The sequence below is a fragment of the Apteryx mantelli genome, chromosome 14 (assembly GCF_036417845.1).
Source record: "Apteryx mantelli isolate bAptMan1 chromosome 14, bAptMan1.hap1, whole genome shotgun sequence".
In the NCBI taxonomy this organism is placed as follows: Eukaryota; Metazoa; Chordata; class Aves; order Apterygiformes; family Apterygidae; genus Apteryx; species Apteryx mantelli.
In genome coordinates, this window is record NC_089991.1 from 20,688,866 (window position 1) to 20,713,672 (window position 24,807).

General features: G+C 45.4%; 1 protein-coding gene and 1 non-coding gene across 2 annotated transcripts; both read right to left on the minus strand.

Moving 5' to 3' along the window:
• Positions 1–1,398: 1,398 nt before the first annotated feature.
• On the minus strand, positions 1,399–24,526 carry HSPA9 (heat shock protein family A (Hsp70) member 9). Its single transcript, XM_067305017.1, has 17 exons — positions 24,416–24,526; positions 23,052–23,110; positions 21,282–21,369; positions 20,988–21,169; positions 20,316–20,440; positions 18,794–18,867; positions 18,604–18,710; positions 17,696–17,858; positions 16,929–17,021; positions 14,880–15,089; positions 12,171–12,398; positions 11,194–11,298; positions 9,782–9,899; positions 7,233–7,327; positions 4,865–4,957; positions 2,997–3,137; positions 1,399–2,165 (listed from the first exon to the last, which is right to left on the minus strand). The coding sequence occupies exons 1-17, from the start codon at positions 24,500–24,502 to the stop codon at positions 2,106–2,108; spliced, it is 2,028 nt and encodes a 675-aa protein (XP_067161118.1). The 5' UTR covers positions 24,503–24,526; the 3' UTR covers positions 1,399–2,105.
• Positions 11,831–11,901, minus strand: LOC136993396 (small nucleolar RNA SNORD63). Its single transcript, XR_010885665.1, has one exon. It is a non-coding gene; the product is annotated as a small nucleolar RNA SNORD63 (small nucleolar RNA).
• Positions 24,527–24,807: the final 281 nt, after the last annotated feature.

The following is a 24,807-nucleotide window of genomic DNA, read 5'->3' on the forward strand; positions in this document are numbered from 1 at the left end:
TCTCCAGCAATGCCTGATGCTGCAGAGATGGAAGTCTCCTCAGCCCTGCTAGCTGACATGCTGCCTGGCTCCCTGGTATCTTCCCAGTGAACGGCCACAGGACACAGCAGATTTCTTACCCCTCGTCCCCACCAACTCCCCTGCTGAAAGCAAAATGCTGAGTGTCAGGTTGGAACCCCTCAGTTCACCTGAAATCAGGCAGAAAAACGCACTTAATCACCCGTGAGAAAAATTCCCCTGCCCACCTGCCCTTCCTCATACAAGGCCAGCCAAGGTTGCCGCTGACTGGGGACATGTGCTGCGCTGCCTTTTGTCTCTTCCCATGGCCACATCTCCAGCCTCTTCCTCATCATGTTTTATGCCCAGACTAAGATGCTCCAAGCTCACTCTCCCTCCATTAGCTGTTCCTTTCAGATCCATTATCTTTCTCTGTGTCCTGGTTCCTGAATATCCATCCTCCAACATGAAGACACACAGGCCCAGTTAGACCTGGTGCTATTTGCTACCCTGTGCTAGCCCTCTCAGCTTAAAAAAAGCTCAACAGAAACTGCAGTAAAAGACTGGGTGCCACCTCTCCCTAGACCCCAGTTTTTGGTTCGACTTTCAATACATTTCTGAACAATGACTCGCTATTCTTTACAAGGCTCCTCTTTTCCCTGTTGCCTTCACTGGGCTTGGCCTCTTCTCCATCTGTTTTAGAGTGGAAGCAGCTCTCAGGTTTTCTTGCTAGGGCTGCTGGCAACATTGCAGTATCTGAAGCTGAAAAGGCCTTGGTCCCTTCCCATCCCCAACTTAAGAGGAGGAAGGTTCACAGCACCAGGACTTGCACCCTTCACCAGTAGCTGTATATTAGAAAACTGCCCAGAGTGCCAGGAAAATGAATCCTTTCCTCTCTCCTAAATACCTGAGCTGTCAGGGCAAAGCAGCTGCAAAGTTTGCTTTTTCTTTCCAGAAGATTACACACACAGCAGTACAAGAGGAAAAGGGAACATCTTGGAACAGACACAGGAGGTGACTGAATGCATTGTGGCAAGGAGATTGCACCTCAAGGAGGAGAACCTGCTTGTTAAAAACAGTGGTGGGCAACTGCTGCTCTCAGTCTACAGTGTTTCAGAAGGCTGAGCCCAAACACAAAGTGCCTGAAGGTGAAGTCCCACTAGATAAGCTACTGCAGATCACAGCACAACTTCCATACCTCTTGCGAGTGCAGCAGCACACAGAGTGCATACTCTCAGAGGGGATGGATCCTAATCTGAAACCAGGTACCCTCTTTTTCATATGAATCGAGCACAAATACCAGAAACCAACTACAACTACAGCTAGTCAACTCCTTCACAGGAGGTTTCACAGGCAGTTAGCATGCCCACATTCTCCATCAAATGCCAGGACATCAAGAACTCCATGTTGGACACTTTTGTTTTTATTTTAAAAAAATCCAGAATGGATCCAATAACAGTTTTATTATCAAGGAAATTGTTTTGCCAGAAGCAGAGAACAGACACAGGATGGAGCAGAAGGCTCAGACAAGCAAAGTAGGTAACTTCCACATAGCCTCTTTTGCAAGAAGTAATGTTACAGCTAAATTTGAAGTAACCCATCTCCTTCAGAACAAAGGTACTAAGTTAGCTGCAGATCTGAATGTTCTCTAGTAACATAGCCAGCCGTGTCACTGCTGTACCTGCGACCCATTACCTGTTCACAAGTACTCAGCTCCACAAGGAGGATCTACAATGCTGTTACTCCTCTCCAGGACTTCCATCTCCATCCTTAGATTCAATAACATGGTTTCCAAACTCCGACATTAAATTTAGTACACCATTGTGTCATATCAGAAATAAGTGATCAGCGAGCCCCCAGGTGGCTCAGTTGAATACCACAGGGCCAAAAACTTAGAACTGTCTTGCATGAATTAACTTTCATCAAGTGACAATTTATCTAGCAGACACATCACTAAGTTTATACATTAAAGAAATTTATATATAAGAGTACTGCAAAAACACAGTAAGTCTGAATTCTGCCCATTTCTGCTCAGGAAGGTCCCTTCTCTCCCAAGCATCAAGATCATCCTCCTCTTCATACTCCAGTCTAGGCAAGACAGAGACTTCTTATTGCTTCTCTTCCTTCTGATCTCCTGGACTTCCAGAACCCTCTCGTTCTGAGGCCATCTGTGAAAGATTTGGCTTATTAGTTGCAATAGTAACATGCTTCCCAGACATATTTATTTCCAACTAGCTGCTTAGGTTAGTTCCAAATTGAAGAAACCCTTCTTCAGTGAAAAGTGTAATTGTCCACTGGAGAATGGAAGTGATCTTCATCTCTGCATGACTGCTACTAAGAGGAAGGAAATTATCTTCCTATCTACCCTTTTCCAGTGGACATAACAGGCTTACATTGCAGCACTGAACATTTCAGTCTGACATCAGGAAAAAATTTTCAACAGTGAGGAGAGCTTACCAACAAGGTCACCTGAGCAGCATGTGACATTTCTGTCGTAAGAGACTTCTCCCTAGAGAGGTTAAGCACACATCTGCCAAGAAGGGCTTAAATGGGTAGGCCTCTTGCTGGGAAGAGGGACAAGAAACTCCTCATGGCCTTATTTCCTGTAATTTTAGACAGGCTGAACAAGAAGCCTGTTATACAATCACCTTTAGAACAGCTTAGACATTACATTACTTCTCTAGGCACCTTACATACACAGAAGAAACCCTTATCCACAGTTCTTGATGCTTCTTTAATAACAGTGTCCAGTGGTTTTCCCCACAACACTCTCGACAGGAATGTAACATGCTGCCGGTAAGGCAGGCTACCTACAGAAGGATGGCAAAGATCTGAGGCCATCAGCAATGCCCTTCTACAGCTGCTGCAACAGCAAGCGTTACTTAGAGGGAGCTGCACTGAGACCGAGTGCTACCTCCAGCACAGCTCTTGCCTAAACGTTTGGTGGCCTGACTTCCCCCTCCATCCAAGCACTATAAAATACAAAGGATTGAACCTACCTTCTTGTATGCCATTTCAAAGAGTTTCAGGGAAGCCTGCTGCAGGCTGGTTGCTGCCTGCCTGATGTTTTCTCCTGTTTCAGTATCTTTACGAGCCAGAAGTTCCCTCATTTTAGCAATTTCTTCCTTCAATTTGTTGCACTGCAAATAAGTTAGAAACAAACATGATGCAATGCCGCACTCTGTTCACTGAAAGTAGCATTTCTGTCATTTCACTCACCTACTGGCCACAAAGTTGCCATTTTTTCCCCAAAGCAATGAAGTTAAGTCTCAAATTAAGCCATAAAGTCTGCAGGGACTAGAATCATGTCCAGTTCCCAGTGGGCACATGTCCACTTCACTAAACGCACCACAGTTGGCATTAATTGGTCCCCTTGTTTGCAGTGTCAGCAGAGGCGCCAAGGCTAGAATGCACTGCGGAGACGGAGCAGCGCGCCAAGGATGAGAGCTGCTCTCCCTGGCACACCTCACCAGTGAGTCAGTCACCCCGGGAGCCAGCGTAGGGGGAAAAAGAAAGCCGGTTTTCATCTAAATTTAAGGCACTGTCAGAAAGCCAACGAGTACGCTATTCACCACCCTGTTTAATCCCTTTGTTGCACGTAGGAGGAGCAGGAAGGCAAACAAAAGCAATACGGTCTCATCCCAGCCCCTGTAGCCATCTGTCAAACCCTCCACACAGTCTGGCATTTCTCCGTCAGACTGGCACGCTGCTGGAGAGGCAGGCCTGGAGAAGCAAGGTTACTGGGGGACAGCTGTGCTGGCAGCGCTTGCTCAGCAGTGTCTGCAGTCAAGATGTGGGCACAGCGTTCTCCTTGTTCCGACCCACAGGATGGGCAAGGCGACTGAGGCCTTGTATGCCAGGCTCCCATCCCCACCCAGACTGCACAGAGCTTCTTCCAAGCCGTGCTACACACATGCCCTCGGTATTCCCCAAAACAGAGGGAACAGCCCCTGCAGGGACCAGAGATACAGGCTTTGCTCTGTGTTCCTGGGAGAGAAAACTCCAGTGATCACAGTTCCAAACACACAGTGAACCAACATTTATCTTAAAGAGGAGCTGAGCTGAACACTGCCCCCCCCCCCCCAATTATTTAAACTGATCAGAGGCTACTTACCCATAAACTACAACCTAGTTCCCTCTGACACCTCACAGAGCCCCAGGAGCCTTTTTATTCTGTTTCCAAGAGTTGCTAACTTGAGGATTGCAAAATCTGTTTTAAACTTGGCTTTTGAAATTCATAATGCAGAAATTAAATTGTCACTTCGAGCAGTATTAAAAGCACTCTTTTGACACTAAATATCCACTTCACTCCAAAGACAAAAAAAAAATGTGAGTCAAGCGGGTACAACAACTTTTGTTCCTTCCAAGTTCTTGGGTGTTACACTCGCGCTGTTCTGAGACTGCCAGGACTGCGCAGCAGCTTTGCCTTTGTCCCTCTGCTCACACACTGGCAGGCACCGTTTATAATCCCTTAGCTTTTGAGCAAAATTCCCCCCTCATACAGGCCACAGCGCAGTTCTTATCAAACCACTGCAAGGCCAAGTCAAGGACATAATTCATGCAGCAGCCTTTCATCAACAACTTCACAGCCGCTTAGATCTTCACTGACACTGAACTCATACTTTGAAACAGGATATTTGCTATTATCCAAGCCATGTCCTCATAAGTGTCCTTACAACCTCCCACAAACCATGTTCATTCCACTCAAGTGCAAAAACCAGAGAAGTCAACGGCTGTGCCGTCTTTACACAGAACAGAGCGAGCCAGCTACGAGTTAAGAATGAACTCTTGCACAAAACCACCATTAAAGCAGAGATACACAAGGAATCTTACCTCCTTTATCGTTAAGTGATCCCGAACTACCTACCTCATCTGCTGGCAGCTGATCCTTGAACTCCTCCATCTTAGATTCTGTATCATGGATGATGCCTTCAGCCATGTTTACAGCTTCCACACGTTCCTGGGGAAGACAGGTCATAAGGGCTTACTCCATACATCACTGGCACTACCAGTTGTGTATGTATAAACAACTGACATTTCTTTCCCCAAACTGCCCAGCTCCATTATAGGTCCCACCCAGGGTCCCTCTTAATGGCAAGGGGGAGAGGAGATGCAAGCGAAGCATTTCTAGATGCATTCTGCTGCTGGAAAGCCCAAAGAGGCAGGCTAAGCAAGTCAGTCCTCACACACCTTCACTCCCAGCAAAACTCACTTCCCTGGAAGCAGAAGCACAGCATGCAACACACCAGAAAAGCCAGCAGCTGCAGAAACAGCACAGCTCTCTGCTCTGCTCCTTGGAAAAGCCACACAGCTTTTCAAAAACACTATTCACTATTAGGCTTCCTCTGCAACACGGGCGTTAGAGTCAACAAAACGCTGGGTTTTCTGATACCCTCTTACTACAAGTGCTTGTAACATCTCAGCAGTGGCAGGGGGAGAACCATTGTGCTAGTTAATACATTTGAGTTACTACTGCAAAGAATCAAACAGGGGATGGAGGGTAGTATGCTTTAAGTGCAGAAAGTGCTAGTTCTGCCGAGACACAATAATTCAATCCAAGTGCCAACATGAACTCTTTCACCAGAAACAGCCTCTGGGGCACCCAGCCCTCTCCATCTGAAAGGACAGTCTACATGAACAAGGGTGTGATAATATTCTCAGGAGACCAACCGCTTATGGAGGGAAGTTGATGAGAAACAGTTTGGTTTCTATACTATGCCTTCACTGTTTGTGGGATGAACAGTTCACAGCAGAATGCTGAGTCTAGTACAGTGATAATTCCATTTATGCATTCATGATACATCCATAGTGATAAAACCATGATCAGAAAGGTGCCATGAGGGGATTTTGACAGGTGCAGTTACGCATGTCAAGTAAAAAGACAGAAATGTTAATTAAGAAAGCAACCTAATCATGTGATAGCTCATTGGACAGAGAGGAATCTCATTTCAGGATTAGAACAGGAAAGAAATAATACTAGTTAAGTGATCAAAGGCACAAAGTTAAAGCAAGGCAACAGGAAGAAGTTTTCAGTGCAGCCTCTTCACAAGTACTATGGCACCACCTACACTCCCTGGAAATGATGCAGCTGCTTAAACAGTGGGACTTTCAAACCAAGGTCTTTGTATATTCTGCATCTAACTTGCAAGTGCTAATAATCCAATGCTTTGTGGCTTTAGAGCTTTTGAGGCATGGAGATGTTGTTTTACAGGTATTTATTCTATGCATTCTCCCCTTTTCCAATCCTTTCGCTGAGGGTCAGATTCACAGTGCTGCCTGAACACCCCAAGCATGTTTATACAGACTAGAAGAACACAAAGCAGATAAACTCAATGCACCAATTTCAGCAATCACTAAACACAGGCTGGTGCCATATCCCAGAATAGGTCTTCACTGTGTCTGCTGAAAATCAATGCTCTATATTTAGTAGTGCAATTCATTAGTACTACCCTCATTAAACCAATTAGTTCCAATCATTAACCCTACGAATATCACAGGTTCAGTCACTCAGCTGTGGGAAGTGTCAGTCCTTTCCAACAAAGTCAGTGAGGCTTTCAAGTACCTCCTGATAGCTTCACCTGCACTGAAGGCAAATACTATGCTCAGTGAGATACAGCATTCAAGATGCCAGAGAGTGATATTTTTAAGACGACAGAAAGCAACTTCCCACTTACAAAGGAAGCATGCTGAGGTGCAGCTTTGCTTGGTAGGTCCTATAGATTAAGCTTTAAAATAAACTCAGAGAACATTGTTTAAATATCCCCTGTAGTGCCTCCATTTAAAGGGAACACCACCAATGTGAGAACCTCACTGTAGTAGGCTAGCTTCAGATAAACAGCCAAGATAACAGGCAGGACAGTGAAGAGCACTGATGACAAAAAAACAAATAGATTTGGAAAGCTGTTTGTCACGCATAACGGACAGGTGAGTTTGCTTACTGCTGTCTCCATGTCCCAGTAATTCCTCAGGAAGGAGTTAACATACTAATCACAGAAGGCCGGTTACCCAACCCAAGCCCAAGAAGCAGAAGTATATGCATGCACCTTCCTGCACATGAGGCAATTTCTAAGTGTAAACTGGATATAAAGAAAAAAGCAGATGTGCACAAACAACCAACTCGGGAGCGTGCAGACCAGGACCAACAGCTCCTTCAAGCTGGGCACAGTTAATAATGCACAGTGGCAGCTACCAGCAGATACATTAGCAGCTGGCAGATACCGCAACAGTCGCATTACCTTTCTTCGTCTGTCCTCCTCTGCATATTTCTCTGCATTCTTCACCATGTTCTCAATTTCATCTTTGCTAAGGCCACCAGAAGACTGGATAACAACTGCATTAGAGAAGGAGCATTAATAAAGAACGTGCTCTCATCTTTGAGGAAAAAAGATTATTTCCCAAACCCTCTCAACAGCAGCAGCCTGCCTCAGCGACTCTGCGTCTGTGAAGACCCTGTGGGCAGTACAAAGGCAGCCAGGCTTTGAAGAGGCAGCGAAGCAGCTTGCAAGATAAAAGCCTGACACCTTAGATCTACGAGCTCCCCAGCTCACCCCACAGACACTTCCTGTCCTCTGGTCGGTGAGTCACTTTGACTGCTCCTCAGCTACTCCTCCTGGAAAGCCAACGCGAACACGGGGCCCCCAAACCAAAGGGGCGTTCTGGCAGGTAAAGCAATAGGAGGAATCATTTTACCAGGGCACGGAGTTTCCTTTCGCTGTTGGAAAGCAGCCCAGGCTGGAAGCAGGATAAGAGAACGTTCCTCACCCAGCTGCTCACGCTCCCCGCAGTAAGTAAGAGTGGCACAATTCTACAGCGCCTCCTTCTCCCCCCGCCCCCCCACCTTTTTGCTCCATTTGTGCCAAAAAGCATAGTCTAGAAATAAGCTAAGTTCTACAGTAAAACAATTTTCACTGGGAAAGAGAGTACATCTTGGATATTGCAAAGTCCAGAATAAAGGTAAACTAAGATCCTTATTAGAAATAAGTTTTCTATACAACATTTGGTACAAAATGGTACAAAACCCTAAACACAGGTGTGCTTTGGATGCAGGTGAAGGATGAGGAGTTCAGTTTTATAATTAGGAGTTTATAATTAGGAGTGTGTCTGCATATAAACAGGCAGCTAAAAAATTCTGGTTGCCTCTTATCAGGAGATATTTACTCAGAGCTAGAAGTTTTCCACATGTGGTAAATCTTTTTGGCTCTACAGGGAAACCAAGGTTACAAGTAGTGTGTTCTTGGAAACAAATTTAAGCCAAAAACTAAGCTGCATGATTAAGAACAACATATACCTTCAAGTTGCCAATACACAGTTAACAGTATTTTCCTTAACTGAAGCATGCCTTTGACTGCTCATGTGGTTTCCTCCAAGAAACAGCTAAAGGGCAGTATAGATACTTTCCAGTTAGAGGCACAAAAGAGATTTTTTTTTTTTTAATCAGGGGAATCTACAAATGCTTCAAATTAATTTTCTGCTAGTTCACAGTATCTGAGCCCGCAATAGGGCTTTGGAAAAACAACCACATCATTAACTACCCCAGAAGAGTAAGTCTAACATTTCACTGCACTACAGAGCAAAACATACTGACAGCTTCAAGTCCCCAAGCCTCCTGATATTTAGAGATGTTTTGAGGCTAAATGAAAATGAATGAGGTGGTTATTCAAAATATCTGCAGCAGACACTTGAATTTTGAGATCTTTGCAACAAAAATAGTTGGAAATAAAGCAGAGTCTTAGCATGAAGCTTGTCTGATCAGCTGTACCTGACATGCCTTGCATTCAACAGGAGTCTTCCTAATTCAGTTCTACCCCTAACAGCTGGCACCTCCACACAGGTGGCTTTCAACAGACAGCAATCTATTAGTGCCTTAGCACAGGGCATTCCCAGAGGAAGAGTATACCAAGGAGGACAGCACGGAAACCAGCATGGGGAACTCGTACAAGACGCAGGATTCCTAGTCTCCTAAACTGCGATGTCTGCGCCCTTAGGGTGAGCAGGGATGCCCTGTGTCACTGCCCCGAGTTCTTCAGTGACACAGGACATTCCTACAGGCAGCAGGAGCGCTGCTCCGTGAACATACCCGCAAGCCGTCAGAGAGAGGGCCAACCTGCACACCCAACTGCCTCTCTGGGGACTGGAGGACAGATGACACGTACAGGAAGCCCCAAGGAACAACTGCACTTTGCTGAAATGGGGCTACAGTGGTGACAGCAGAGGGCAAGACCAAGAAAAGACTCATACAGGGCAATCTGACTTGAAACCTGTCAAAACCCTGCCAGGGAGGACTTCCTTGACCATGGTGTAAGTAGAGGTTCTACATGAAGATTGCACCCCATCTAATGGGGGAGCAGAGAGCATTCACTGATGGTAATGGGTATCTCTGTTCCCCTCTTTGTTAGCATCCTGACAAAGTGCTATGCATTTAACAGGGTGGCTTTACTTCCTTAAAATGAAGCTACAGGCCAGTTGTCACTTCTTCCCTTCCCCATTTCATTCTGCAGTAACTCCTCTTTACACCTCCCTTGCTCTCCTTCCCAGTGGCGACACTTAAGCCAACATGACTATCTATCTGTGCCTTCCTGATAACTCATTGCTTGCCCCACCTTCATCCCAAATAACATGCTGCAGCCCTCACTGCTGGTCTGAGCATCCCCAGGGCAGCAGCACTCTGTCACTATTTGAGTCACCTAGTGTTACCCTCAGTGCCCAGTGCCTATGGCAGCCACCTTTGCTGCTCCATACCTTTCCCTTTTTCCCCTCTATAGCATCCCAGGGCACTTGCACTTACTTTGCTGTTCACGTCCAGTGCCTTTATCCTTTGCCGAAACGTGAACGATACCATTAGCATCAATGTCAAACGTGACCTCGATCTGGGGCACTCCACGTGGCGCTGGAGGAATGCCAACCTGGAAAGGAGAAGCGCTTAGCCATTAGCTCCCACACAGACATGAGCGCAGGGTAGGAGCCTCCCGTGCTGGGCGTATTATCTTGGTGATCTGCCAGCTAACTCAACTATGAACTAAGCCTCAGAGCCGAACCATTTAAATGCCTGCCAGCATCATGGGGCGAATTAGCAATACTTTGACAGATTTAACAGGATGCAGATTTCCACCCAGAAGGAAGGACAACTGCACAGACACCACAGGAGGCGGCCACACATTTGCTCTGGAGATGACATAGCTGCTGCTTTAACAGTGAACAAGCCACTCTTGTTCGTGCACCCTTTGGGGCATGACAGCAAGCTCCATTTTCTTATCTGCTCTGGAGATGAGTAGACTTCAAGCACAGTACCTCTGAGGCTACTGTATTAAGATGGTGACAGGCAATCTGCCTTTCTTTAATTACAAAAGGAAGGCAAATCCCTTCCCTTTTGGAGGGCTTTTCCTAGCACCAGCAAGGTTGGACAGACAGTTAACAATGCCAAACTTTGCTGACCCCAGCTTGTGAAATTTCAAGCAGAGAGACAGGAAATCCATTTTCAACATAACTCACTCCAGAATGATCTCTATCAGACAGGATGAAATCAGCAACTTTCAGGCAGATTACAGTTACCAATACTGGAATAAAACTGTGCGTAGGGAGCTGGTTAGTCAGCCATACTGAACTGCAGATGCCACATACTGCACCCAAGCATCCTTGCAACACAGTCGTTCTCCAATAAGCAGGGCAGTTCCACAAGTACTTGTAAAAAAGTGGTGCCGGGCTAGAAACAGGCCACCCTAGGGACTGCACGTAACACGAACCCTGCTGACTCAGCTCTAGCCTCTGCAACAAGATCCATCACCCGATGACAGTGACCAGAGGACAGGTCAGCATTCAGGTTATCCACTGCACAGGCCTGGTACTACAGAGCTCTTTACTCTTTGCACCCAGAACTGGAGAGGGCCCTTCTAGGTGACTGCACCTAGTCCGAAAGCTACAGCAGCCACCACACCATGTAATCCTGCTCAAAAACTTGAAGCTCCATCTTAAAGACTAGGTGTTCTTCCCGTGCCACTGAAAGGCTGTCCCAGAATGGAATTCTACCTTTGGAGGCTACTTTTGTACTACAAAAAGGATCAAGTGTCTTCTGTAAAAACAAATTAACAAAAAAAAAAACCCAAACTGCCTTCAAGGGAAGGAGTCAACTGAAACTGAGAAGGCTCTGAACTTTTCAAAGAAGGTCAAGTCTAAGGTCATGAATACTGAGAGCCAACATACCAACGTGAACTGGCCAAGAAGTTTGTTGTCACTAGCCATCTCTCTCTCCCCCTGGCATACTTTAATCTCCACTTGAGTCTGCCCATCAGCAGCTGTAGAAAACACCTGTAGAAAACAAACAAAAAGTTACTGAATAGCTAGTAAATTGGAACACATGAACTGGTGCAGTTACAAGCCGATTAAACAACAAGGAAAGGCATAAAGAAAAGATAAGTTGAAGGCATGAAGAATCACTAAATGCTTATCATGTCCTTGTTCTTTAAAAAGCTCTAACAAAATACCAAGGCAGCAAAACTAGCAACAGCCTAGTTTATTGGCATCTTGTCCTGCATGCGTTTGAGCGCACTAACACTGGTAATGCCGTGCTAGCAGCAGGCTCCAGGGGCAAGCAGCCACAGTACCAGAGCGTTTCCTCCCCAAACAGTACAGCTCTTGCCTGAACCTCACACCCCAGAGCAAGCAAGCGTTATCAATAAGAGCACACACTAGTAGACCCAGCCAACAGAAAGTGAGAGAAAGGATCACACCCAAGTCTGCTAGGGCCCTACAACACATGAAAATATCTGGAAAAAGCAGAGGCAGGGGGAGAAATCCTTCCTAGGCACATGGACTAAGAAAGGTACTCTCAGCTGGGTGTGGTGCTCAGTTACAGAAGGTCTCCACACAATTCCTCTTCAGAATGATGTGTTGACAGTTACATCATGGCACGCACACTGCACTCCCACAATGTTTTTGGCCTGGTCAGGATATCTTGGTACATGTTAACTCAACTTATCCTCCTCCTGGGGTAGGCTAATAATTAACAGAGATACTCAGTGACTGACTAAATCCCAATTTCTAAGCTTTTTCTCCTTCCACTTCAGCTCCGCCAGCTGAGAAGGAGACAGGATAATCTATTAGGATGCTTTGCGTAGCATGCAATGGCAGTTTGAGGACACCACAGAACACCCACCCATCCAGCTAGAGTCAGCATGTACCTGGCTCTTCTTAGTTGGAATGGTAGTATTCCTGTTGATGAGCTTTGTGAAGACGCCTCCCAGTGTCTCAATCCCCAAGGAGAGCGGGGTTACATCCAGCAGCAGCACATCAGTAACATCACCAGCCAACACACCGCCTTGAATAGCCGCACCAATGGCAACGGCTTCATCAGGATTAACCGCTTTGCTAGGAGCGCGGCCAAACAAATCCTGTACAGTCTGCTGCACCTGAATGGGGAGAAAGCACAGCTTGTACGCCGAGCGAAGCGTTACCACCCAGCGCTGCAGCCGTATCACGCCAGCAGCCTTGGCTAGAGGCCTGTACCAGGAGAAACCCTCAGCTCGGGTATCCCACCCCGCTCAGTCCCTTTCAAAGCTCCTCCTTTACACTCCTGCAGCCGTGTAACCCTGTGGCATGACAGAAAGACTAAGCTGCAGGTATGTGAGTGTTCCAAGCCCCCATCTTCCACATGCCCCGTTAAATGCACTCATTTTAGTCAAGCTAACCCCTTCTCTGTAGACTTTCTTGCAATTAAGTTTGCCAGCTGCAAGTCAACCTGAGGACCCACCTACACTGGCCCTTTCACACAGCCCAGCCATTTTAAAAAGGGATCACTCCATGCTTATCAAGCAGGAGTCAAGCATTGCTTCCCTGGAATTTGCGCAAGCCAACACTGGGCAGAACACAGCTGTCAAGGACAGTACAACTGCGGAGGCAGAGCACAGGGGAAGGTCAAAAAAGCCAGAGCAGAAGGACAGTTCATCTTGTTTGGGTGCAATAAAAAGAAAATGAAGCTGTATGAAGGGCAAACTCTTCATTTTCAAACTCTTTATTTAATGGGCTATTCCACCAGGGAGGTAGATCTGCTATGTCAGCAGACAGTTTGAGCTCTGTTACTGGCTTTTTCACTGTTCTGCCCTTTCAGAATGATGTGCTCATGATTGCTACAGATTTACTGCTGAAGCATCCAGATGGGAACGCAATTAGGTATCTGCAATACAGCCACAGCTCTCTAGTCCCCTCCTCCTTCACAAGAGGAGCATGTGGGACTTGCTCCTGCTCACAGCCTCCCTCCTGCCTGCACCAGTCAAGCCCTGCTCAGGCAAACATCCGCACAGGTGAGCACAGTGTGCCTGGGAAACTATGTGCTGGAAGCAAACGTCCAACTCCTTTGCACTTAAGCCAAGAGACATCTGCAGGGAGTGTTCGTTCCAGAGGCAGACACCATGAGCATATAATTAAGTGCAAGTCTTCCCCTCTGGAGGCATATTTTAAAGCACAAAAGAAACATTACTTCTAACCACCCACTTTATGTTTCCTGGAGCGCTGCCCATGTGACATTCCAAAGAACGCAAGCTCCCTCCGAGCAGGACAGCAGACGCGAGAGAAGGCCCTTTGCACCACATGGACACCCACCACGGGGTCCAGCTGAGCCAGAGCTCCCACCACAGCACTCAGGAAAGCATTATGTAACCTCAAAGCCACAGGTGCTGGGGGTTAAACATTGATTCCCTCCTCCCCCCTCCTATTTTTAAGTACTGTCTTCTGCCCCCAAGAGACATGTAATACTTCAGGAAGGGCTTCCTAAACTTTCAAGAGGCAGTTTTGTCCCTTTATACATAGTTAACCACACCATTTTTCTTTTATCCAGCTGGAACAGCAGGGACTTCAGGGAGGTGCAGCACAGTTACCCCACTTGAGTTTTGGCCAGAGTAGCAGCTTTTGTTTATCTTGTTGCCCTGGTTCCCCTGCCTGGATGACCATCTGTACACACCAATATGACCTCCAGCTACTGTCCAAAATGCGCACAATCCTGATTTGTGTAAATCACAAATGGTAACAGCAAACAAATGGTCGAAGCCTGACAGATCCTACGGAACAACATTTTAGTGATTCCTACACGAAAAAAAAAGCTGTACCCTTGAAGGGGGTAGTGTACCTACATGCTCAGCGTGGACCTCAGGGGAGCTAAACAGCAGTCTGCATTGCTGCGAACAAGAACAGTAAACGACCACAGACAGCTCCTAATCTGCAAGACTGTGCACGTCAGCACAGCAAGCTTTTAAGTCACCTGTTGGTGCTTATCGCTGCAGAACACAAGGGCCAAGTACTTAGGTAACGAGCGCTCAGAACAGCTAGTTAAATATGCTTGACAACGCAACTGCAAACAGGTAGCCAAACGCGCACAAGCAAAGCGGCAGCTAACAGAACCGTTCTGCTTGTGCAGTTTCTTCACAGCTTGCACAGTCGGCTACAATGGTCAAGCTACAGGTGCTCTACACAGAGAAAGCAAGCCACCGGAAGGCAAAGATTCCCAACAGGTTACTGCCATTGGAAATGTACCTCTACCACACACTTAATTCCACAAAAAGAGGAAAAAATAAAAAACCTTGTATATCTCAACAACACTGCTTATGTTCTGTCCACAGCAGAAAAATTCAACTCAACTTTTCACTCCTGATAACTCCCACTTGTCCTGGTAAGGTGCAACTCAGCTGTGGCCCCCAAATCCAAGTTGAGCCCAGGCAGGATGAGAGTCCCTTGCTACTGCTTTCATGTCACCACTTGGCACATGTGATCTACCCCTGGGGGCCTTTACCTGCTGGAACCGCAGTTACCAGACTCCTAACTTTTCTTTTACAGAACACCCTTAAAAGTACGTCCTGGATATCAGTGCCAGCTTTGTCCCTAACAGGGAAACATCATACCTTTGGCATTCTGGTCATACCACCGACTAGGATGACTTCACCAATGTCACTCTTGCTGACTTCAGCATCCTGCATGGCTTTCTGGCATGGCGCTACTGTCCGCCTGATCAGATCAGCTACAATGCCCTCAAACTGCGAGCGACTCAGCTTCATGTTCAAATGCTTTGGTCCGGAGGCATCCATAGTAAGGTACGGCAAGTTGATATCAGTCTGCAGCACAGAAGTGGACAAGGTGTCAAGAACAGGAACCGGAAAACAAGGCAGCTACATGCAGGTTTTAGATCAAGCCACAGGTTCTGTTGTGCCTGTCTTGAAATTTCTGCATTACTGTTTACCCCAGACCCCAGTCTGTAAGTGGCATGAGAAACATTTTTGTATTTTATATTTCAGATGAGATAGGAGATATTTGGTTAAAAAAGTCTCATGGCTACAACTATTAAGTACAAATTCTAATATTCTGTGTTACTTTGAGGTCTTTTATCGTTAAGAAATAGTGCTCTTCACAGCTTATGCAATGTTGTCTTATACTCATCATCTGCTAATGTTACTATAAACAAATTGAGATTAAACCATCTTTGCACTAGTGCTTGGAAGCACTAGTATGTAATTTTTATCATTGAAATATTAGAATTAATGAAATACTAGAATTTACAACCTTCATTCCCTCCCTCTAGCAGGGCACAGAAGAAAGCCCATTAAAATACAGAAAGTCTGCCAAATGACGTCTAACATTTCATATAAGACAACCTACTTCAAGGAAATAACTCACAACTGTTTCTTTAAATGCAAACAACTTATAAATTGCAAACAGCTAAATTCATCAGTACCAGGGACGATAATCCCCATTTTTCTTGGCTATTTGTGCAAGATCTCATAAATTCACATGCTGGATTTTTATAGCAAAGCACAGACTAAAACCATCAACCATCTTGTTCAGATGCTGAGTCATGCTGACATCAAAAGATACTACAAATCACAGCAATTTTAAACATTAATACTTTAAGCTCTAGAGATTAAGTTTGCAAAACACGACCTGAACGCATGTTACTGGCTAGACCAATGCATTCCCTTCCTAATATTTTTGACCATGCTATTTAGAAAGAATTGGGCCAAAAGCAAGCAGTTGCCTTCACTGCTAAAGAGTTAAGGAACCCAGTTTTCCCTGGTATGAACAGACTGTATTCGCCAGCTCTTGAGCTAGTAAAAGAGAGCCTGCTATGTCTTTGGCAGAACTACGCATCCATTGTGACTGGCCTAAACTCCTTCCTATGAGTTCCCCATTGGCCAAGAAAAAGACACCATCAAAAAAAAAAGTTTATTCAAAACCTAGAAATTGGCAGAGTCCCCATTTCAATTACTATATAATTGACCTTAATTTCATTTCAGCAAGGCTATCACACCCCCCAACTTGCTGCTTCTCCAACTCCTTACTGAGTAGTGAATAAAGGACATGCTTAAACGCATTACTATATGAAGCTGGTGAAGAAAAAGTGGTATAAACTGCCCATTGTCTAGGCAGCCTTTCCATAGACAAATAAGGAAAGATTCTCTGCAAAAATTATTTCTTCTTGGACACATTAGCTGTTTCAGTGGTACAAATTTAGCTGCACAATAATTTGTGGTACACGAATAACACTACAAGATTTTGGAACTGCTAGAACAAAACCACAAGGGCTTCCACAAATGCAGCAGTACCTGACTGCAGCTAAATTCCCTAATGCCCATCACAGTTCTGAAACACACAGTAAGTTGTGAACAAGGTCACATTCCCTGCAAGATAAGAAAACATCTTCTGGTGTCAGAACAGAAGCAAAAAACCCAGCCTCTGCTATCATTCTAAGCTTCAAACAACTAATTGCTCTCCCAGACAGTGACAGACCATCCTGCTAAAAGATCTTCCGTTAAACTGAGGTCATTTGGTTACACTGAAGTTTCTTCTGCCACCAAAAGAGAAAAGCAGCAACTTTATATAGTTTTTGGAAACAATTATAATACACTGAGTATTGCATCAAAATGTTTTACTGGACGGCTTTGAATCCAGCCACTTACCTGCACAGATGAAGAAAGCTCACACTTTGCTTTCTCTGATGCTTCTCTCACCCTTTGAAGAGCCATGTTGTCTTTAGTCAGGTCAACACCCGTCTAAGCAACAAAGCAAATATGGGTTAACAGACTGTTAGCTTTCCCACCGCAGTCACGGAGTGCTTTTCTTCATTGGAATTCACCTTTCTATCATCCTTTACTGTAAGAATGTTTGCAGAAATATAGCCCAATATGTGCACTTTTTCTGCTGATCTCTCTCACCTCTGGCAAATGTATTTAGCATTTCAAAAAAAAAATCTGCTAGCCCTCACTGCTCTGAAAATGATTACATAGCAAGTTACTGATTAAAGCCTGGAAAAGCTGCTGTATCATAGAATATAAAAACAAGACTGATTAGCAATGGAGTAGGAATTACATTGCAGTTTCCTGTGGGCAACCCTATACTGTACTATATGAATCTGTAATGACATATGCAGTTTACCCATGGATTTATAACAATAAGTAGATCATGTATAGGATAGTTTTCTACACTAGAGGGAAAAAGCAGAAGTCCTGCTATTCCATCTGTTTTCCAGGAGAGGAATATTCTGCCTCAAGAAAATAAATGTAAGAACTGGAAGCCAGGCTAACCACATGTCTTTAATACCCTACTTTTAAATGTCAGGTATGCCACAGATGATGACCTAAGTCCTAATAATTTATTTAAAAATAATTCCTTCCACAGAAGTAAAACCAAGTTTAAACACAGGTTGAATTCTGATGAGACACCTTACCTCTCTCTTGAAGTCTTTAACAATATGCTGTAGCAAAGCCTGGTCAAAGTCTTCTCCACCTAAAAAGGTGTCGCCATTGGTGGACTTCACCTCAAAGACTCCTTTCTGGATTTCCAAAATGGAAATATCAAAAGTGCCACCACCCAAGTCGTAGACCGCAATACTACAAGAACAGAGGCAGAAAAACATTACCTTCTAGACAAAGTTGTGTGGCTCAAAAGTATTCTGTCCAGGAGGTGAGGTGTGCAGAATTCGCCTTGGTGTCATCCACAGAGTCAGTTAAAAACCTTCTTTAAAGACAACAATAATCAGGTTACATCGTGTACCCATTCCTTGGGCACACCGAATCCATGTGGAAGTCTTCTCTGCAAGGCCTGCTGCACTATGATAGCATGTAACCCTGCAAATTACTTCGGAGAAGGCTCCTGCACACAGGGTTTGGTAGTTCCTTCTTCAAAAAAGAGACACGCACATCTAATGACAAGTGCAGGGACCCTGGAACCACTCTGAAAAATGCTTTGCAAGGCATGAGGCTTTCACAGCACTATAACCTACATCAGAAATACAAAGTCTGTGTCGAAAAACTCCGTGCATTTATATAACCACCTCTGATAGGGGCAGAAGGTAGAATGCCACCTGGAGAGGACAGGCAAGCTATGGACCCTGGCACCAAACCTGAACATAACTCCTACGGCACCCTTAAGCACCAATGCCAACAGCCAGCTGTCCTCAGCCACACTTGTCACTGCTACCAACAGGTAATATAATTAAATTGACACTCAGCTTCGGTAATTAAGCTTGAGGATTTCTCAAAACAAAGAAAAAAACCCCAAAACACCAGAAGATGCATTTACAAAACAAATTACAGCATGCTTATTTAGCAGTAAGTATTATGAACAAGCACTTACACTTTGTCTTCAGATTTGTCCAGACCATAGGCAAGTGCAGCAGCTGTTGGTTCATTAATCACCCTCAAAACGTTCAAGCCAGCAATCTGCCCAGCATCTTTTGTAGCCTGAAGAAAAAATTGTTGACAATTGAGAGAAACTAAACACAGCTTAAAAGCCAGACAAAATCCCCTCACAGCTTGGTGAATACCTGTCTTTGAGAATCATTGAAGTAAGCAGGGACTGTGATCACTGCATTCTTCGCTGAATGTCCCAGGTAGTTTTCTGGAAGGGGGCGGGGGGGGGGAACAAACAGACAAAACACATTATCGTCATAATTAAAAATGCCAACCAAATTACCACTTAGTTTGAAATCTTTTTTCTGAACTAAGAACAGAAGAGAAGCCTGCTGCTCAAAACCCTGCTGCTTTCTGGGAAGATGCAGAGGGAGCTGCACCAAAGCTGAAACTTGTCTTATTCACGTAACCTGGAACAGTCTGTAGACCTCAGAGAGCACAGCAAAGCACCTTTGTGCTTGATCAGTAACCAGATGGAGCCAGTGAGTAGGAATTTATCTGAACTTAACTTGCCTTTTTGGGGTGCAAGACTGAAATTTTCTGTGTTTCTCTGGAGCATTCAACACGCAACCCACTTACAACTTATTCATTTTGGTCCTCTTTATACAGTCTGCTGTAGGTAACATTTATACAGCACAAATATTGCACATAGACTATACGTTTGGAAGTAAGAGGTGGAAACATTAAACGTAGTATGTCAGAAAGACATATTACAGCCTAATTTAATGCAAGAACCTTATTCTCCTGAAAGAGGGCAGGATGTTATCAAATGCAGATTCAGACCTGTTAAAAAATAAGAACGCACATGATGCGGAGGCAACACGCCAACAGGATTTATGTCTACGCACTAACCCTGCACAGACCTTACTCGCTGCATTATTTTGTTTTGCTTGGAAAGCCAGTTCATTCCACAGACAAATTCAGGTAGCATCCAGGGCAAAAGCCAACTGACCTAGAGGAAGCAACCTTCTGCTCAAGGCAAAGGAGCACCATCCTCAGTTCGGAAATAAGCCGCAATCATCACATCTAGATGCCTCACACACCACATACTCTTATTTCACTCTTGGGTGGAACTTCAGCAAGTGCCCTGGATCTAACGCTGAAATATTGTTGGTGAATCTTCACTAACAACACTGTCTTGTCCTCCAAATACTTAATATTGAATGCACAAGTGCTTTCCAAACCAGACTGCAGAAGACAGCTACTCTATGTATTTTTGCCTATGTATTGCACTCAGTTCCCCCAGAAACTGTATTAAGAATTGAAAGGGGGGGGGGAGGGGATCTCCAGTTCAATACAACATACCTTCTTGTAACTCATGATAGAGACTTTATTATAAAGTAGGCAAAGCCCATTCGCCAGGCAGGTAATTCAGCTATCTCAAAATGGTAGTCAATTTTGGTAAGAATATGCTTTAAATAAAGCACTAACATCTTGCCAAAGACCCCAGTTTGAGGCAGGAAGACTGATTCTCCTTGGGACTACGTAGCAGCCCATTACTGTACTCCTCCACAGTCTGCCCCACAGCGGGGCCTGCTACACAAGGTTTTCAGAACCAAAAGGTGTTTTTTTACAGCTACAGCACATCCATTTACCAGTGCCCAGTACCAACATCACGTCTGTGTTCAAACATGGCAAAGACCAAGCTGTACCAACCTGCTGTTTCCTTCATCTTCATTAGTACAAAGGCACCAATCTGGCTTGGAGAATACAGTTTCCCATGAGCTTCTACCCAGGCGTCACCATTGGAGGCACGGACTATTTTAAATGGAACATTCTTACTAAAAAACAAAGAGAATTCCATAGCTAATTTCTGTATCAATAGCACCACACACAGCACAAAGCCCTTACAATTAATATCAGCAGAACACCACACACAGGTTTTTGACAAAGAATACTGAACTTTCCAATGACAGCCTCAGATCGGGGGAGCCTCTGAAGTGCCAATGTACTTCTTTTCCCCCTTATTCAACTACAATTATTTAATCATAAACCTTAGGTATGATTGTACAGCATTGATTGTACAGACACTCAACAGCAACAGAAGTCTTTTGGTACATGCTGACTGTTCTGCACAGCATCAGCAAGGCTGTGGGGCAAAAAGCCTACTATCCTACTTCAACCCTGAAAACCTCAAAACCCATCAGCAACTACTGTAACAAAATACAAAGTAGCCTTCAGTATATTAGCAGTGACCCCTTGAGTCAGGAAGGTTCAACTACTTCACTGCCCATCTTACATTTAAGAAGTGTTTAAGTCATGCTATGCAGCATAGTATTTTTTTTATGTTTTCTGCTGGAGGGGGAATTGTTTTCCACTCTCACTTACATATCCTTCTTCACTTCAGGGTCATCAAAGCGCCGCCCGATGAGACGCTTGGTAGCATAGAAGGTGTTGTGTGGGTTAGTTACCGCCTGCCGCTTCGCTGGCATTCCGACCAAGCGTTCACCATCGGCCGTAAACGCAACAACCGAAGGCGTTGTCCTGGCACCTTCAGAGTTTTCCAGCACCTATGCAAATCCGTAAGAGGATGGCATCAAGAAACGTTGCCTTTGAAAACACTAACTCAGACATTCAACCTCTAGTACAGTTACTGCAAACTGGTATTTACTTTTGACTTACTTTAGCTTGTTTTCCTTCCATAACTGCCACACAGGAGTTTGTTGTACCCAAATCAATTCCAATAACGGCACCTTTGATTGCTTCTGAGCTGTAAAGTATATTACACAGAAGATAAGATTACTGCTAAAGGAAGATGACAAGAAGATGACAACTAATTAGATCGCAAGAAAGCTTCCTATCCTGAAGACAGGATAAAGTAATTTTTCCACCAGAAGCAAATCCATATTTTATCCTGAGCATAGGAGTCAAAGCCAGAGAACACCTTACACTGGAAACCAACCTTGTACTAAGTGTCTCTGTATTTAATCAGATCATTTATAGCTAAATCTCCACTTGTTACTCTAAATACATGAAACATTATTTTTCACCAGAATAACCTTTACAGTATGTATTCTCAACAACCCTTAAGATTTTGACATAAGCATGAATTGAACTAGTAACTAATTCTGTCCCTCCTCACATGAGGTTTCCTGGACTTGTTTTTGGTTAGCTCTGATGTTCATACTCAAACTTGTGTTTGAAAACAACCACCTGGAGTGAAAATTTTAAGAAAAGATTGTATTGGTTTGTTTTTAAGCAATGCTTAACATGAAGATAAGTAAAACAGTAAGAACTGGCTAAATCCATGCAAGTCTCTCTGAGGCAGAGCCACAGTTAACCATTTTTTTGATCCTGCAGATCAATAAATGAATTCTGAAAAGCGGTAGTGATTCTTCCATAAGCCAAGTTTGAATCCTTTCTTTCTTCTAGGAAGTGTATATTCACCCTTTTAAGGCTAGAGAGAAGTCAGAGGCATAGTTTTGCCTGATAAATAAAAATCACACTCTGGGATGAAGAAAGCATACCGACGCCAGAGCAGGGCCCTCTTCCTTACCAGGATATCATCTTCTCACACTCCCCAAGATACCAAGTCCCTCACTTTAAGATAGTGAGCCTTGGTTCAGACACCATAAAGCAGTGATCCTGAAAATGAGCAGCTGCTCACTTTCTCTGTGGTAACTAGAACCTGGGCAGTTTTCCTAACACACACAGATTCCCCATGTTTTTGTGCCCCTAGTCATAACAACATAAGCTACAAAACATTCCAGTTACACAACTAACTGCTACCCTTTCCTCAGTATCTTGTAACAAGAAAAAAAGGCAAGTCAAATAGATGAGCTGTTTGAAATTAGTTTACGTGCAGTGAAATGGAGCAGCTGATCACCCTGATCTCATGACATGCGGTGATGGAGAGGAATAACTGTCAGCTTACAACAATTTGCTGCACCTATTTCTTTTGTGTCAAACAGGGAATTCCCTAAACACATTTTGTAGAGACTGCTCCTGGTGGGGGTATGGGGGAAGAACAATTCTTAATGTTCTCCTGGAAAAAAAACCACAAAAACCCCAAACCAAAACCCCCCCACAAATAAAGAGATAAAGATACAGCCTTAGAAAACTGACATTCATAGGTTCTGGTTTTACCTCTTTTTCAGCAGCTGCTGAGATGAGGAAAAAAAAAAAAGATGGGTATTTTATTGTTGTAACTAATTGGCTCATTGAGACTTTGTAAGCACTCTGTACTTACCGGAATTTTGCCTTTAAAAACAGTTCCGAATAGAAAACTTGTTACCAAACTTCTTAATTGCTCATGGAATAGAAAACAGCAAGTCCAATTTGCTGTTTTTGTTTTGTTTCTCCATCTTTGTCCCCAATAATCAGCTTTGGCATGAGGGTGACAGTAAAGATAATATCAAACCACAAGACATGAGAAAACAAGGAAAGACTTACGCATATTTTCTGCTTGATGCTGTTCTGAGAACATTTTGACTGAGGCCATTCCAGAATGTCTATAAAATAAAGATGGTCTAATGAAGTTCTAGTTTCCAACATTAAATTACCTTCAACCCATAACTTTTAGAGGTACACCGCTTACAAAGTAAAATGGTTCTACGATGACACTGTAGTTTTTAAATCTTAATTTAAAACTAAACAAGAATTTAATAAAATTTCAATTTGCCATATGGTCACAAAGCAATTACTGCCCTCATTTGTTGGGGATACAACTGATCTGTATCACCAGAGCTCAGCAAATTTGCTCATGCAAAACAGTCTGTGAACATGCTACCGATTTAGCTGGCAAAAGATATTTCAGTAAGTTAACCTGAACCTTCAGCATGCAATGAACAGCAGCAGATAAACATTAACTCCATTCCTTGAAGCTTTACGCACTGTCAGCAACAAATGACCAACTACATCTCTTGAAGAAGCTGCAGTCGGACTTTTGCAGTAACTCATAAAATTTTGCACTGGCCACAACTTTGCATGTGCAAGTCAGTAACTCAGAAAGCTCTAAATATATATATATTTTTTGTTCTGAAAACAAGTTTTTAACAAAATATCTTAATACAGATAAGACCATATCAAAACATGAGTATTTTGGTAATCCTTCAAGACGCTTGGCCTGTCTCTACTCCATGAGTGGGCAAGGGTGCAACAGCCTGGTTAGAGCAGGCCAGTCCTGCACCTCAAGCAGGAGCTGCTCAGAACACAAGACAGCCAGCAGCAGGACCAGCACGAGCAGCTGTAGGCTTTGGCGTCCGTGCCCGTTTATAAAATTTCTCCATCAGACTTTTCCAACTTGATATCTATTATTTTTACACGAAAAAACAAAGACAAAAAACAAACCACCAAACAAAACGCAAAATAACACACACAAAAAAACCCCACGCAAAACAAAGCCCCGAGCAATCTTGCTGTTTTCTCCCTCGGGAAGAGGGCCAAGCGCAGGGAAACGCCGCCTCCGGCGCCCCGTCCCAGCCCACCCACCAGGCCGCCGCCGCGCCCTTCACCGCGCTCGGGGCCGACCACGCGGCTCCTGGGGGAACCTTGGTGTCTGCAGCCGGGAGATCCCAAAAAGGCCTCGAGCTCCCCCCCCCCCCCCCCCCCCCCCGCGGGGCGCTCGGCCCCGTGCTCGGCGGCCCCGGAGAGCGGGCAAGGCCCGACGCCGCCCGGGCCGGGCCTCCGAGCGGCCGCCCGCGCCCCGCTTCGCCCCCCCGGCCCTCGGCGCCCCCCTCCCCCACCATCCCCGGCCCTCGGCGCCCGCCCCCGCCCTCAGGGCCGCGGGCGCCGGGCCCGCGGCGGCGCCGCCGCACCTGCGCGAGACCGGGGGCGGCGGGGCCGGGCCCGCCGCGCGGCAGCAGGTGGGGGAGGCGCGTGGCGGCGCGGCTGGCGCTGAGCATGGCGGGCGGCGGCGGAGCGGGCGGCCGGGGGACGAGGGTGCGCGCGGCGCCGCGGCTCTTCTGGAATCCTCCACCCACGTGGGCCGCGGCGGGGGGGGCGCCCGCGCCGCAGGACCCCCGGCGCGGGCTGCCCCGGCGGTCGCCTGATCCCCGCGCGCGCCTTCGGGGCTCCGCTCGGAGGCGAAGGGCACGGCGCGGCTGCGCGCCGCCCTCCCGAGCACTCGAGGGAGCTCCTCCGGCGCGGGCGGCGCGGACTGGGGGAAGCGCGGGTGTCTAGGAGGCCCGCTGCGCGCCGGCGCGGCGCC